At 33.0% G+C, this 15,331-nt stretch overlaps 1 protein-coding gene and 1 pseudogene across 2 annotated transcripts; one reads left to right on the forward strand and one right to left on the reverse strand.

Moving 5' to 3' along the window:
• Positions 1 to 591: 591 nt before the first annotated feature.
• Positions 592 to 4,643, forward strand: LOC146938760 (calcineurin B-like protein 3). Of its 2 annotated transcripts, none has more exons than XM_085752669.1 (10): positions 592 to 690; positions 1,467 to 1,505; positions 1,589 to 1,907; positions 2,071 to 2,153; positions 2,390 to 2,449; positions 3,202 to 3,310; positions 3,650 to 3,702; positions 3,788 to 3,868; positions 3,980 to 4,092; positions 4,407 to 4,643. In XM_085752669.1, exons 3-10 carry the CDS (start codon positions 1,883 to 1,885, stop codon positions 4,462 to 4,464), a joined length of 582 nt encoding a protein of 193 aa, XP_085608795.1. In that variant the 5' UTR covers positions 592 to 690; positions 1,467 to 1,505; positions 1,589 to 1,882; the 3' UTR covers positions 4,465 to 4,643. The 2 variants fall into 2 exon arrangements, with proteins under 2 accessions (XP_085608795.1, XP_085608794.1); XM_085752668.1 differs by having other exon boundaries at positions 1,589 to 1,743.
• Positions 4,644 to 12,656: 8,013 nt separating this feature from the next.
• Positions 12,657 to 15,281, reverse strand: LOC146938761 (heat shock protein 90-3 pseudogene; annotated as a pseudogene).
• Positions 15,282 to 15,331: the final 50 nt, after the last annotated feature.

Here is a 15,331-nt window from a genome sequence, read left to right on the forward strand (position 1 = left end):
ACTCTATTGCACAAATTATTTGCATGACAAATTCTTTACAAGTCTTCATATTCCTCAACATTCGGATCACTCACACATGCATGTCTGTATATGCTTCTTTGGTGAAATTGTTTAGTTAAAAGAGCACATTCCTAACATGTCTTTGCCAATATGTGTCTAGAGAGGGCAACTCATGCACGAATTTCTCGATGAAGCACATATGCTCTTTTAGGTTATGTGTGACCTTCTGACAGGCTCCTCTATTGGAGTTGCAAACAATGTTGATGTTTGATGCCCCACACCACTATGTTACGAGTGTTTTTTTTTTTTTTGTCATTTTACCAAAATATTTTTATACAACGTCTTAAAAATTGGTGTCATTTTGGTTATTAAAATATCACTCATCATTTACACTTAGGTTTTATGTAACATGCACACAACTAAAATGATTTTGTATCATACATAAATCTTTCTTACACAATTGGACCAATAATTACTATGATAAATAACTTGATGGCCATCTTATAATTGACCTTATTGAGGTGAAAGTTATGTGTGGGTTGTACTATACCTGTCATCGACCATATCACATCACATAGTCTCATTCCCCTCACTTCCTCTGCTGTGAACCTTCAAAATCCTAACCATCCAAAACTCCATTTCCACCACTTTCTACCTCTCTGTTTTCTGCTCATCTCTACTTCCATCAAGGTTTGATTTTTATCCCTACCCACTTCACCTTATTGCTCATTGATCATTGATCATACTTCTGTACATGATTTTATCATGTGGGGTTCTTAATTTTTCTCTAAATTTCGTTTCTTTTTTGTTTTTCTACATGTTGATTTTTTGCTTGTTTATATAGATCGGTGAATTGAATTCTTTATGTATGAGTTAAGGGGTATGTGAAAAGTGGATTATCTTGAATTTTGAATCATTTTGGATTGTGGATATTGAATTTTGAATTGGGTGTTGCGTTATGGATCCATGTCTATCAGCTATTATAGTGGCGTGGTTGATGATGAGAGTTGTGATTGTTGTGGTTTATAGGATTGAGTATTTATCAAGAATTTGAATTTTGATGTGACAACATAGCATTGCCCCATGTTTTCGAATTATTATGGATTTCAGATAGAAAATGGAGCAGAACGGATTGAAATGGAGTGGAATATAGCAAAATTAATTTGAAGGAGTGTTGATAGACATTTATAAATAGTTGTGGGATTCATTGAGTACAAATTTAAGCTCACAATGTTATGTTTTTCGAAGAGAAAGGAAACGAGCAATGTACAATTCATGGCTTTTGAATGCTGATACTTTTAGTATGATGTAACAATTTCATGGTTAAAATATGGAACTTGTTATGCAGTTGTGTTTTCAATTTGAGTACTTTCTGCTGATATCAGAATGTGATGGTCCGACTGGCAGATGTGTATTCCAATTTTGCAACCTGATTTTGTTCTGATTTTATTTTTTAAATTTCACAGATCGTGCTATTGGCACCTGAAATTGGAAATGGTTAAAAGGTTTGCACTCAAGTGCCCTCTTACGATGACTTAATGATAAATGAACTACATGGGAATATCTAACTGATTTATTCATGGAACAGTTATGGAGCATTCTGATTTGCAAGAGATACCATGTTGCAGTGCTTAGAGGGATTCAAGTCTTTACTCGCTTCTGTATTGCGTTGTTGTGACATTGATATAAATAACCAGTCAAGAGGCCTTGAAGATCCTGAACTTCTTGCTAGGGAGACAGTGTGTACGCCGTTAATGCTACTTTATTCTATTGATTCATTACTTGATACTATTTGCAAAACTAGATTACAAAAGAATTTTAATATGCCAACATCTATGAAGTGTCTGATGATTAAGAATACTTCCGTCTGAAATACTGTATCATGCAATATTCTATTGAATTTAAAGGTAAAGTAATCAGTGCTGATGAACTAGAACAAAAAAGAAATGGCATAGAAGATGTGATTATCTCTTTGTATTGCTGATTCCATTATTTTTCACACCACTGTTTTCGAAATAAGTATGTAATATTTATACTATAGGTGACTATTTATTTTGAATATGTATGCAGTCAGTGTTAGTGAAATAGAAGCACTGTATGAGCTCTTCAAAAAGATCAGTAGTGCTGTAATTGATGATGGGTTGATTAACAAGGTTTGCCTTCTTTTGTCATTGAACAACTTATGCATGGTTGGCATATTATATTTCATTGATTGAGCATCTTCTCTTAATGAAAGAAAACATGTCACAGTTGAAGTTGTATGTATCATCTATACTTATATGATATGACAGTTTTTCTGTTCTTATGTTATTGTTTTCCTTCTTTGGAAGAGTTTTAGTTTAAATTTTTTTATCCGATGTTATATTCAATTTTAGTGCTCATCTTGCAGGAAGAATTTCAATTGGCATTGTTCAAGACGAATAAAAAAGAAAGTTTGTTTGCTGATCGGGTACTGCTTTCCCTTCTATTCTATCTGTTTTGTGCAAATATGTTTATCTCCGGGATATTATGTTAGTTCTTATTTTGATTTATACTTGCTGAAGATATTTTTATCACAATGTTTTATTTTCTATTTTATGGGAAATCCAATATAGCGTTAAATTTACTTTGGACACTGGTATATGGTGTGGACTACATAAATTGAATAGTTCATTGAACATGAGAATCAAGAAAATTTTGTTCAACTTTGTACCTCTGGTAAATGTTTGTAGGTGTAACTAAGAAGTTAGATGACATCATATAATAGGATTTCAAGTTAGTTAGTTTACCGGCAAAATTAGTGTAGTTTCATCATGTAAATTAAGGTGCTACAATCAGTTTTGTCAATTGCAGATCGCAGAAAATAGTGGCTTGTTCAAATTCCCTATAGCACTGTTATAGCTGCTATTTGATAACATCTTGTAGTAAATCGTGTATCGCGGAATAATAGCAGTCTGTTAAAATTCCGTTTCGCTACAGCCGCTATTTGACAACACTGGCTACTGCATTGCCTTAATATACAGTGTTTACTATCCTGTTCATATGTTTTGTTTATCACATGTTCCTTTACACACATATTTTCAAGAAAAATCACTTTCCAGACCGGATTAATTATCATTTCTACTTAATTTTTTCTTCCTTTCCTTGTAATATGTTTAATGACCGATTCTTATTATTCCATGTGGTTGGTATCTCACTCGAGCTTTTCTCTAACTCTATTAGGTATTTGATTTATTTGATACAAAGCACAATGGGATACTAGGTTTTGAAGAGTTCGCTCGTGCCCTATCCGTTTTCCATCCAAATGCCCCTATTGATGATAAGATTGAATGTATGTTGTATATTTTTCTTTTATTATTTTAGGCTGAATTGTCAGTAATTCAGCTTCTAAATTTTAAGAAAGCACATTTAGAGTAAATTCTTTAATGAGAAAAGGGGATATGCGCCGTCAGTGTAAACTAGTTTTGCACTGGCGTCCAATCAGAATCCAGCACTACGCGGTTATTTTTAAATTGCAGTTACAAAATGAGTTTATGTGGCAATATCATGAGATTTCATTGGACGTCAAGAGTGACAGTGCATCACCATTAAACTCTTCTTTAATTTATTGTACACATCATCTTTCTCTTTAAATAAATGAGAACTAAACCGCTGCAATTTCATATTTCAGTTTCCTTTCAACTATATGATCTCAAGCAGCAAGGTTTTATTGAAAGGCAAGAGGTAATTCATCTTCTTAAAAATCCAATTCTATTTTTTTTGGCTCTCGTTCAAGACGAGCCTGATTTTTGTCTGTCTTTTTATACAGGTGAAACAAATGGTGGTTGCTACACTTGCGGAGTCTGGTATGAATCTATCGGACGATGTTATAGAAAGTATAATCGACAAGGTGCTACCCTGTTTTTCTGTCACTTGCACTTCTAATTGCATACAAGAGTTTCAGTCTTTTATTGAAAACTCACTTGGAATAGTTTAACATTAAATTTTGGATTACTTGCAGACGTTTGAGGAAGCAGATACAAAGCATGATGGCAAGATTGACAAGGAGGAGTGGAGAAACCTTGTTTTGCGGCATCCGTCCCTTTTGAAGAACATGACCCTTCAATATCTCAAGTAAATTTTCAATCCGTAATTTTTTAACAAGTTTTTGTGTGAAGAGTGCTAGCAATACACTCTCTAGTACAATCTTCTTAACACACTATCTCCTATTGGTTAAAATTCAAATGATAGGAGAGTGTATGTTGAGAAGATCGAATTCGAGTGTTTGGTGGACATAATTATTGTTTTGGAGTAATCTTCAAAACGGAGACAACCAAATAACTCTCCTTTAGAAATATTTGTCAAGTGAACTTCCAACATCTTTTTTTCTATTTTTTTTAGTCTTTGACTAGCCCTTTTCTTATATTGATTTTCATGTGTTTGGGCAGGGACATCACCACAACATTCCCAAGCTTTGTATTCCATTCCCAAGTAGACGATACTTGAAGGGCAAGTATTTAGTTGATAAATTCACATTTGGTTTTTTTGCCTTGTGCAGTTGTGTTGTAGAGTTACTTCTCCTTCCTTCTTTTTTTCCCTTTTTAAAAAAAGTATATATAGTTCGTTGATTTGCTTACATTGAATTGATTGTATATTTGAGTATGGTATTTTGTTTGGAGGATTCATTTGCCGCGGTTTCATTCAATCATTCCGACTTAGTTCATGTATAATCTGTCAATGGGATTCCAAGTAATAATTTGCTAAAGTGGCGATTCAGTGTCTTAAAAATGAACCAAAATACAGTTCAACCAGCTGAGCCTTGAACTTGTCTTTACTATGGTTCCTTAATTTTGAAAGTTTAATCACGATTTTGTTCTAGTTTGAGTGGTTTGAAGAGGTCGAATTATGAGCTCTTACCATTTTGATGCATGGTTCGGTTCTTAAAACATTGAGTTCACAACATCATGTCAGCATTAACTTAGAAAAGGCAAGATGAAAATGTCATATTTTGAGATGGGAAAATAGATTAGGGACGAACCGATAAAATCTAAGTCTCAAGTGTAGAGATTCTAATTATTTAGAATAGAATCCGATATACAGGAAAAATTAGTTGATGAATATATGAGAGTAAGAGCTTTAGAAAGAAGAAGATAATTTGTTGAAATCATTGATTGATTTCATGAGCCACAAATGCAAGCTTAAATGCAACCATTAGGGGTAAAGTAGTAAACTGATGTAAAATAAAAGTACTAATTAAAATAAGCTAATAAACTACTAATTAAAATAAGCTAATAAACAACCAATTTGCTATTACATATTTTCTCTAATTAAGGAAGCGTTTGGTTTCAATCAAGATATTTTGTTCGGCTTTCCTCAATTTCTCACCAACACGTTGCAAAGCAAGTTTCACATATTTTATTTTTTTAAAGAAGTTTCACATCCTTTATACACACATAAAAAGAAAGCACAACTTTCAAATTTTGTATCTAAATGCAAATAATTTTTTGGTAAAATGCAATTTTTGTTAGTTTTTTTTTTTTTTTTTTGTGTAAACCAAACATCTTCCTCGTAAGCATCACAATGGGAGGAGTTTTTTATTTTTGCTTATTCACGATTTTGATCTCTCCAAAATCAAACTAGTAAACTCGATGCAATCAAAAGAGAGATTGGATTCTGTTGTTTTCGAGTTTAAAAATATACCGAACGAAATTACTGGGTGAGTCACGACCAGGTCGCTTTCTTTAAGACGTTTCGCGGCACTACCCGAGTTGTGCAAGATAGACTAACAACCACACCGTCTCCAAGATAAAACAACCCAGATCACTGTTACGAGTATATACTGCACATCATATAGTCGCTCGAGAATTACACCTCAAAGTATGGTTCAATCGTTTGATCAAAGCCACTCGATACGGTACGTAACCGCTCTAATTGAAACCGAAAGGGACAGAAAGGAGTAGAAGCAGAAGAAACTCGTTAACACCAAGTCGGAGGGAGAAGAGAGAAACCGCATATGAAGCATAATTGTGAGATTTGGTGTGAAGAATGAGTGGGGCGATCTCTCCTTTTATAGGCAGAGTTCGTAATAAAAAAACGAGTGACTTGGGGATTAAGTCTGCTTAATCCTTAAGCAAACACGTTTTACGCGTGACTTGGGGATTAAGTCTGCTTAATCATTAAGCAAACGCGTTTTGTTTCTTAATTGGAAATATCCGGAAGTTTCTGGATACGCGTTTTGGATCGTAACACATTCAATTGTTACGCGTAACGCTTTCGTATAATGAAAAATTAATTAATTTTTCAAACGCGTTTTACACGTGACTTGGGGATTAAGTCTGCTTAATCATTAAGCAAACGCGTTTTGTTTCTTAATTGGAAATATCCGGAAGTTTCTGGATACGCGTTTTGGATCGTAACACATTCAATTGTTACGCGTAACGCTTTCGTAATATTGATAGAAAATATATAATATTGATACGCGTGTAATATTGATAGAAAATATATAATATTGATACGCGTTTTGGATCGTAACATACGCGTTTTGGATCGTAACACATTCAATTGTTATGCGTAACGCTTTCGTAATATTGATAGAAAATATATATATTATTTTTGACCCACCCACGACCCAAGTCCAAGCCCGGCCCGGTCAGACGGCGTCGTCGCGCAAGAGCCGCAAAACGGTCTGACCAGACAGGCGCAGGTAGCTTGACCGCCTTACCCGTCATTGAAACACAAGCTGGAGACGTATCGGCTTTCCTTTGGCCTTCCTCCCCCGCGGCTCTTACGGAGAATTCACCAAATTCTCAAGGAGCCTGCCGCTGGAAACAAGGTGATTAAAGTCCCTTGTTTTAATTCGACGAAGAGCTTCTTTATCTTACGCAATTTCGAGATCAGGATATTGAAGAATACCGGGAATGTAAATAGAAAACATCGTCTGGGAAAGCCTCACGGCCTGGTGGTCGGCGTAACAATAATGACATTTGTCGATATGCCACGGCCTATTTACTAAGATCATCATAGATTATTAATGCGTGCATTCCATTATCGCGGAAATATTCCCCCACGGCACACCCAGAATATGGGGCCAGAAATTGCAGAGGTGCAGGATCCGAAGCGGTGGCTGCTACAAGAATGGAATATTCTAAAGCATTCGCTTAATCATTTTAACGGCAGTTCAAAGTTTAGTCTACGAATATTGAGATGATGCATTCTTACGTTGATCGTGTGCTCTTAATCTTATTACAAGTTTAGCACCTTGGTCAGATAGGTTTTTTAAATCCTTATTTTGCATTTATAGTAATGATACATATATCAATACTGGATAAAGATAACGTAGTAAAAGTATTAATTTATTTCATTCATATACTTTCTTTAATTCGTGAAAAATGATCAAACACATCCATATATTATGATACCCAGGGAGTATCATTTTAGATTACTAATTACTTTTTTTTTACTAATGTACTCTTATATATTGATTTTCAACACATCTATCTATTCAACTATATATGTATGTGTATGCCACAAATCAAAAGGATACTTTTGACAAACCATGCAAGCCTCTAGCTTGAAGCCTTGGAATCAAAAGAAGCCACCAACCAGAATCATTGCTGGAAGGCTTAGTGAAGCCATGAATAAGGATGAAGATTTGATTGAATTGGTGCTTGCACCACTTTTTCCCTTATGTGGACTCTTCACGTTGTTGGCTCCTCCATAAACTGTCTTTGCTCTCTTTGACACCTTTGCATGTTGAACAACATGCAATCCTTGATTTGTTTTTTGAGTGTTTGGTATTGGTTTGTTTGATTCCAATACCATACCATACATGTCTGCATGACCCAACAAAAATAAATATTAATATTCAAAATAAAGGAAGATTAGAAAGAAATAAAATAAACCTTCATTACATTTAGGCTCCCTTTGTTGCTTTGAAGTACTAAAACCTTCAATTTGTTGTGTGGCTATAATCTCATGAGCTGAAAAAGTGAGGATGGAGATCAACAAAAATAACCCTAAAAGTGATGTTTTGATCATTTTTTCAAATATTTTGAGTAGCTATGAAGTTATTAGAGGTGTTAAGAGGCACTTGAATTAGTAGAAAATTTCATCATTTATATAGTGGAATTCTTACTAGAGTAAAGATGGTTCAAGTGAGTTTGAACTTTGAATTAGATTCCTTGTAGAAATGTATTTGTCGTGTGCAAATGTTCTGTTTATGTACTCTATATGTCTAATTTGTTGAATAATTGCATTTGTGATTAGCGAATATAATGCGATAGCGCAGAAAGTATACGAACTTAGAGCTTTTTTCAGAGAAAAAAAGAATAAGATGTAACCGAAAATTTAGAAAAGAACATATTCTTTGTAATAGGAAATGAGAAAAGAATATATTCTTTATCTTTCGCTAGATTTGTATTATACGTTTTGTCGGGAGGATAATTTGCCAAAAGGACGATAGATTAATAGTATGAAATTGAATTCTCTCCATCCGTTAATCGGACAGTTCGGATCTCAAACAAATTTTTAAGTTTGAGATCTAAATCCTTATGCAAGCACTTCTTAAAAAAAAAAAAAAATCCTTATGCAATCAATGATGGTAGGAAATCTCGGTCCAATAGATATAGAGCTCTTAAAATAGGTTACCCGACCTGTTTAAGGTCGACCCGAACGGACTTCGAGCTTTATCAAATTGATCAAAAAATTATGTTGAAATATGAGCTTTTCAAAAAGATTTTTGCTCTACACCTAGCACTTTTCGCTCGTGCCCTGCAATCATTCCGAAAATACCTCTGCGCTAGTTAACTAGCGCAAGTGTAAAAAAATGTAAAAAAGCGGGACTTAAATTTTACACTTGCGTGACTTAAGTCACGCTGCGTGAGTTAACTCACGCAGAAATTAATACTTACGTGAGTTAACTCACGCAGATCTTTATCTGTGCTTGTTATTTCTATTCAAAAGTTATATACTTTTTCTGCTTTGTCTACAATTTTCCTCAACTTAACACTAGCATTGCTTTAAAAAAAAAAAAAATCTTATAACCTCTTCTTTTGCTCTGGAATCCCAAAATCTGCACCATTTATCTAGTGTTACATTTGATCTTTTGTTAACACATCCTTATCCTACTTTAATAATTTCATTGCCTTTTTGCTTGACAATGATAAAAAATTATGACAGGTAAAATAAAATTATCATCAAATTACACTGCTAAAACTAAAAATCGATAGTGATAGCAGAGCAAATTTCCTTTGTTTTCTGTTAACTGTTTCGTTACTCAACTTGAAAGGCATTTTCCTTGGAGTGTACTTGGGAGATGAAAACTGTATGAGATTTTTATTTACTGTTTTTGTTTCTGGTTGGTGGTTTGGGTGGGGTAGAGGAGATGAAGACCACAAACAATTATGCTGCATGTGAAATTTGTAGTAGTTTGGTGTGGTTGCTTGCATATTGATGGCACACCAACTTTGCAGATGAAGAAAAACAAATAAAACAAAATGAAGAAGATGATGGTTACTATGAAAAACAATACCAGCGTGAATTAACTCACGTAAATATTAATTTCTGCGTGAGTTAACTCACGTAAGTATTAATTTCTGCGTGAGTTAACTCACGCAGCGTGACTTAAGTCACGCAAGTGTAAAATTTAAGTCCCGCTTTTTTTACACTTTTTTACACTTGCGCTAGTTAACTAGCGCAGGGGTATTTTTGGAATGGTTGCAGGGCGCGAGGGAAAAGTGCTGGGTGTAGAGCAAAATTCTTTCAAAAACTACTCGAGACACGGCCCTGCATGAGCCACGGGCTAAACGGACTGGCCCATAGTCAAAATTACTTTTTTTAATAAAAAATACTATAAAAAACTTCTATAAAATTTATTATAAATAATATTTTTAATATGTACTACATAAATAATGCTTAGAAAAAAAAAGGCTTAATTGCACTCTTCCCCCTATCTTTTTCTAATTGGACGATTTTGCAGCCCCTTTTTTTTATGAGCGATGTTGCACCCCATCTTTTGTCAATTGTGTTTTGTTCAAAATCATCATTAAAAGAGGGGGAAAGGTGCAAAAGATAAGGTGCAAAATCACTCAAAAAAAGAAGAGGGAGTGCAAAATCGCACAATTAGCAAAAAAAAAGCGGGAAAAAGTGCAATTGAACACAAAGATGGGATGCAAAATCAAAAAGGGGGCAAAAAGATGGGGTGCAAAATCGCTCAAAAAAAAAGAGGGGGTGCAAAATCGCACAATTAGCAAAAGATAGGGAGAAAATGCAATTAAGCCAAAAAAAATTGTAAACATTCGTGGCTTTAAAAAAGTAATATTGAAAAAAATTACTTCATCCACACATTCGTGGCTTTATACCTTATATAAAGGAAAACTGTTTTTAAAATTATATTTTACAACTCTTCTATTTTCTTATGCAAAATCTAAGATTTGAACCACACATTTTATCCTACAAAACAATAATGTTAACCGCTTGACCATTTATAATTTATTTTAGCTCTTTCACAAAAATATTTGAAGCTCTACCACCAAGAGTAGTATAACCTCTCTCTAGCGATGATCATGTGTTATGTTCTAAAATCAATTTAGTCACTCATTTGTTTTTCGGAATTCTAACTCTTATGTTAAGTTTTGGTTTTGGAACATCAAGACTCTGAATGTATAGCATAGCATCTGAAGCAAAAGAGAAGTTGTTAAGACTTGATACAAGATTTGAAGAAAGGGTCAACCAGAAAATCAACATCTTGATCATAAGAGAATTTTCGTTCAGAAGCATCTGAAGGAAAGAAGATTATGAAAGATAGATGCATCAGAAGACCATGTCAGCAGCCGAAGACTCTAACTAATTTTGTCGTCTTTTGAAGAAAGGTCACTTTCAGATTAAAAACAGTACATTTTGTCTTCTTCTGATCACGTGCAACGACAAACAAAAAAAAATAAAGGACAGAGAATGTAATAGATCATTCTATTAGAAGCAAATCAATTTTGAATGACTACTCAACGACATTATCTATTTGAGACAACATCTTAATGTCTATAATCAAACTTTTCAAGGACTGATTTGATGCGCTAACATTTTTTCAACAACGGGTCTCTCAATCTCTCCTATATAAGTACTTGAGCAATTAAAGAAAGAAAACAAGGTTTCTATCATTTTACAAGTACCCATACTTTATCAAATTATATAGCGCACAAACATTTAGCGAAATTCTTAATAAACTTTTATATCTTAGAATTTCTTAAGTATCAGAAGTCATCTAAACTTAAACTTCTTGCACCTCTAATTGTATATCAAGTGTAAAACATAATTATTTTTTATTTTATTAAACTTAGATTTTAGAAGTTGTATGGTTGAGCAAAGAAATCTCATTAACCTTTACATCTACGAAAGAAAAATTGTTTTACGCCGTGAGGATGACCTTCTTTTTATCACACTTGCATTTCATCAAATTACTCCATATGCCACATTTTAATTAGTTCTCTACAAATTCTATTAGGTCTAACTTCAACAAGCTGACACACTCAACCTAATTTTTCAAAATTCAGATGCGTAGAATTTGTAGCTTTTCCGTTGATATTTCCAAACACATGTTTGGTGTTTAGAGTTGCTTTCAAGACAGGTACCCCTGTGCAGATTCTACCATTATTTCTTCTCTGTGGTGACTTATTACCCTTCCTCCTTACCAATATACGGATTTTCTTGAGTCAGGAAAGAAGTGGCGTGATGAAATAAAATGGTTAGCTAACCCGGTTAAAAATGAATGATCCGTAAAAATCCAAGTTCAAAATATTCACTAAAATAATTTCTAACCTAACCATATTATACTTACCTCCCAGTCAAACCTTCGAGATTTTAAGAAAAGAAAAAGCTCCAATGACCTATAATGTGAAAGCAAAATCCGATAGTTAATATCCTCTTTTCAGCAAACACCTTAGACTAGATAAAATAAAAAAAGAGTAGTGATATTTGAACATCTACTTGAGACAACTCTTGTGACAACTTCTTTTCTCTCTCTTTTCATTGGTCAAAAACAATGGACAGAGAAAAAGGAAGAGAGAGAATAAGAGTATAATGTGAGTATGAAAGAGAAAGTTGTCAAAAAATGGTTGTACAAATATCATTTCTCATAAAAAAATCTTCGAGTCAATTCTCTACTTCTACCTTGTGATGTTTTTCTTCTTGTTTTTATTTTTGACTTAACCTTGTGTGATGGTTAAAGCTTATTTTTAAGTCTGGTAGATTTTTTTTTTTTTAACGACGTCATGGTTTTCAATTAAATTACATGAACATTTTCAAAACGTTGAAGAAAGGTGGCCACTAGTGGAGACACTAGTAATCCCAAGAGAGAGTGAGGACTTTACTTCACACGAATTTCAAAGGTCTTTCGGGAGTACAATTTAGGAAATTTAGCAAAAATAAAACATTGCTCACAGTTCTACAGGAAAAGGTCACAGTCTTCTATGAAACACATTCTTCACAGCCACAATGGTGTTGGGAAAATGAGTGAGAAGATAAAGAAAGTTCTTCAGATGTTCTAGCGTACCATGCACTAGAGAATAATGAATCAGATATTCTAGCGTGCAATCCATGATAGTAAAAAAAATTTAGGAAAATTTACGGAAACCAGATCATGCATGCAATAAATGGAGATTAAATCCAGAAAAAGTACACCTAACTTGCGACAAACATCCAAGGGAAAAATAACCAAAACATAGCCAAACAACAACAAAAATAATCTAAAGAGTCGTCAACAATAGCTAAATTCCCTCAGAAAATATTACTTAATAATAAATTGCAACTTAATCAACCTCTTCCATCTTGCTTCCCTCAGCATCTGCATCATCTTCCTCCAATGGTGGAATGTCAGCATCGCCTTCACAAACATCCTCATCAATGCACAAACCAAGCTTCAACATTCTGTGAATCCTGTTTCCAAAAGTGTTTGGCTCATCAAGGCTGAACCCAGAAGTGAGAAGAGCAGTCTCAAACAGCAAGAAAACAAGGTCCTTCACAGATTTATCATTTCTATCAGCATCAGCTCTCTTCCTCAGCTCCTCCATGATGGTATTCTCTGGGTTGATCTCCATTGTCTTCTTGCTTGACATGTACCCACCCATGCTGCTATCCCTTAAAGCCTGAGCTTTCATTATCCTTTCCATGTTAGCAGTCCAACCATATTCACCAGTTACAAGACAACAAGGTGAATCAACGACACGATCAGACACAACAACCTTCTCAACCTTGCCACCCAAAACCTCCTTAATCACCTTGCATAAATTGTCAAACTTCTCATTCAACTCTTCCTTTTTTTTCTTCTCGTCTTCAGTTTCCTCAAGTTTCAAACCTTCCTTGGTAGCAGACACAAACTTCTTACCCTCAAATTCCTTGAGTTGACCCATAGCATACTCATCAATAGCATCCACCATAAAAAGTACTTCATAACCCTTCTTCTTCAACTTCTCCAAGAATGGAGAATTCTCAACAACCTTCTTGCTTTCACCAGTGATGTAGTAGATATCACTCTGCCCTTCCTTCATCCTTGTAACATAGTCCTTGAGACTTGTCTGCTCATCACCACTCTTGGTGGAGTGATACCTCAGAAGTTCAACAATTTTTCCCTTGTTCTGGGAATCCTCATGGATGCCAAGCTTCAAATTCTAAGAAAAAGGGTTTAATTACACTTTTAGCCCCCTAAGTATCCAAAAGTTGCGATTTTGGCCCCCTAAAAAAAATATCTCTTTTTTGGCCCCTTAAGTTCACTTTTGGTTGCAATTTTGGCCCCCTAGCCCAATTTTGACCCAGTCAACGCTGACGTGGACGTTTTTTTGTATTTTTTATTTTGTAATTAATAAATAAATAAAAATTTTGGAAAAATGAAAAATTAATAAAAAAATTGAAAAAAAATATTAAAAAATTCTGGAAAATTGAAAAATTAATAAAAAAATATTAAAAAAATTCTGGAAAATTGAAAAATTAATAAAAAAATTGAAAAAAATATTAAAAAATTCTGGAAAATTGAAAAATTAATAAAAATGAAAAATAATTGAAAAAATACGGAAAAAATTAAAAATTCAGGAAAAATTAATAAAAATAAAAAATGATTAAAAAAATTGAAAATTCATTAGTATTAAAAAATTTTAAAAATTTCGAAAATATCTGAAAAATTTGAAAACGGAATTCTTAAAAAAACGGAATTCTGGAAAATTGAAAAAATTGAAAACTCTGGAAAATACGGAAAATATTTAAAATTTTTTGAAATTTTCATTAGTATTTTTTTCGGGAATTTTTGTGTATTTATAAACCGGAATACACATAATTTTTTGTGTATTTACAAACCAGAATACACATAATTTTTTGTAAACCGGAATACACATAATGAAAATTTCCCGGAAAAAATACTAATGAAAATTTTCCCGGAAAAAATACTAATGAAAATTTAGAAGTTTCGAAAAATACACTGAAAAAACCTAAGCTCGACATATATACTAATGAAAATTTCGAGATTTCGAAAAATACTAATGAAAATTTCAAAAATTTCATTTTTTAAAAAATGATTAATCTTTTTAATTTTTTCGAAAATTTCGAATTTTTTTTAAATATTTTCCAGAATTTTTATTTTTCATTAAAATTTTAATTAGAATTTTTCCAGAATTTAAATTATTTTAATTTCATTTTTAGAATTTTTATTTCGAAAATTTCATTTTTCCAGAATTTTAATTTTTTTCAGAAAATTTCGAAATTTTATTTTTTCAGAATTTTTTAGACTATTTTATTTTTTTAATCATTTTTTATTAATTTTTCAATTTTCCAGAATTTTTTTATTTTTTTTCAATTTTTTTATTAATTTTTCAATTTTCCAGAATTTTATAATATTTTTTTTTCAATTTTTTTATTAATTTTAAGATTTTTTTTAATTTTTTTTGTAATTAAAAAAACATTTTTATTTCTGTAATAAAAAAACATTTTTTTAATTACAAAAATATTTTTTTTATTTTTTATAAATTAAAAAAATAAAAATAAAATAAAATAAAAAAAAATTACACACGTGGCGCCCACGTGTCTGTTGACTGGGTCAAAATTGGCTTGGGGGGCCAAAATTGCAACCAAAAGTGAACTTAGGGCCAAAAAAGAGTTATTTTTTTAGGGGGCCAAAATCGCAACTTTTGGATACTTAGGGGGCCAAAAGTGTAATTAAGCCTAGAAAAAGCTTCATAGAACTTGTTATAATCTTCCTTGTTCTCAGCAATTTCTAAGAAAAGTTCCAAGCATTTCTTAACCAAATTCTTACGAATAACCTTCAAGATCTTGTTTTGCTGCAACATTTCTCTTGAAATGTTGAGTGGAAGATCCTCAGAATCAACAATACTCTTAA

The sequence above is a fragment of the Medicago sativa genome, chromosome 3 (assembly GCF_051527215.1).
Source record: "Medicago sativa cultivar Bolivia chromosome 3, Bolivia_mono, whole genome shotgun sequence".
Lineage (NCBI taxonomy): Eukaryota > Viridiplantae > Streptophyta > Magnoliopsida > Fabales > Fabaceae > Medicago > Medicago sativa.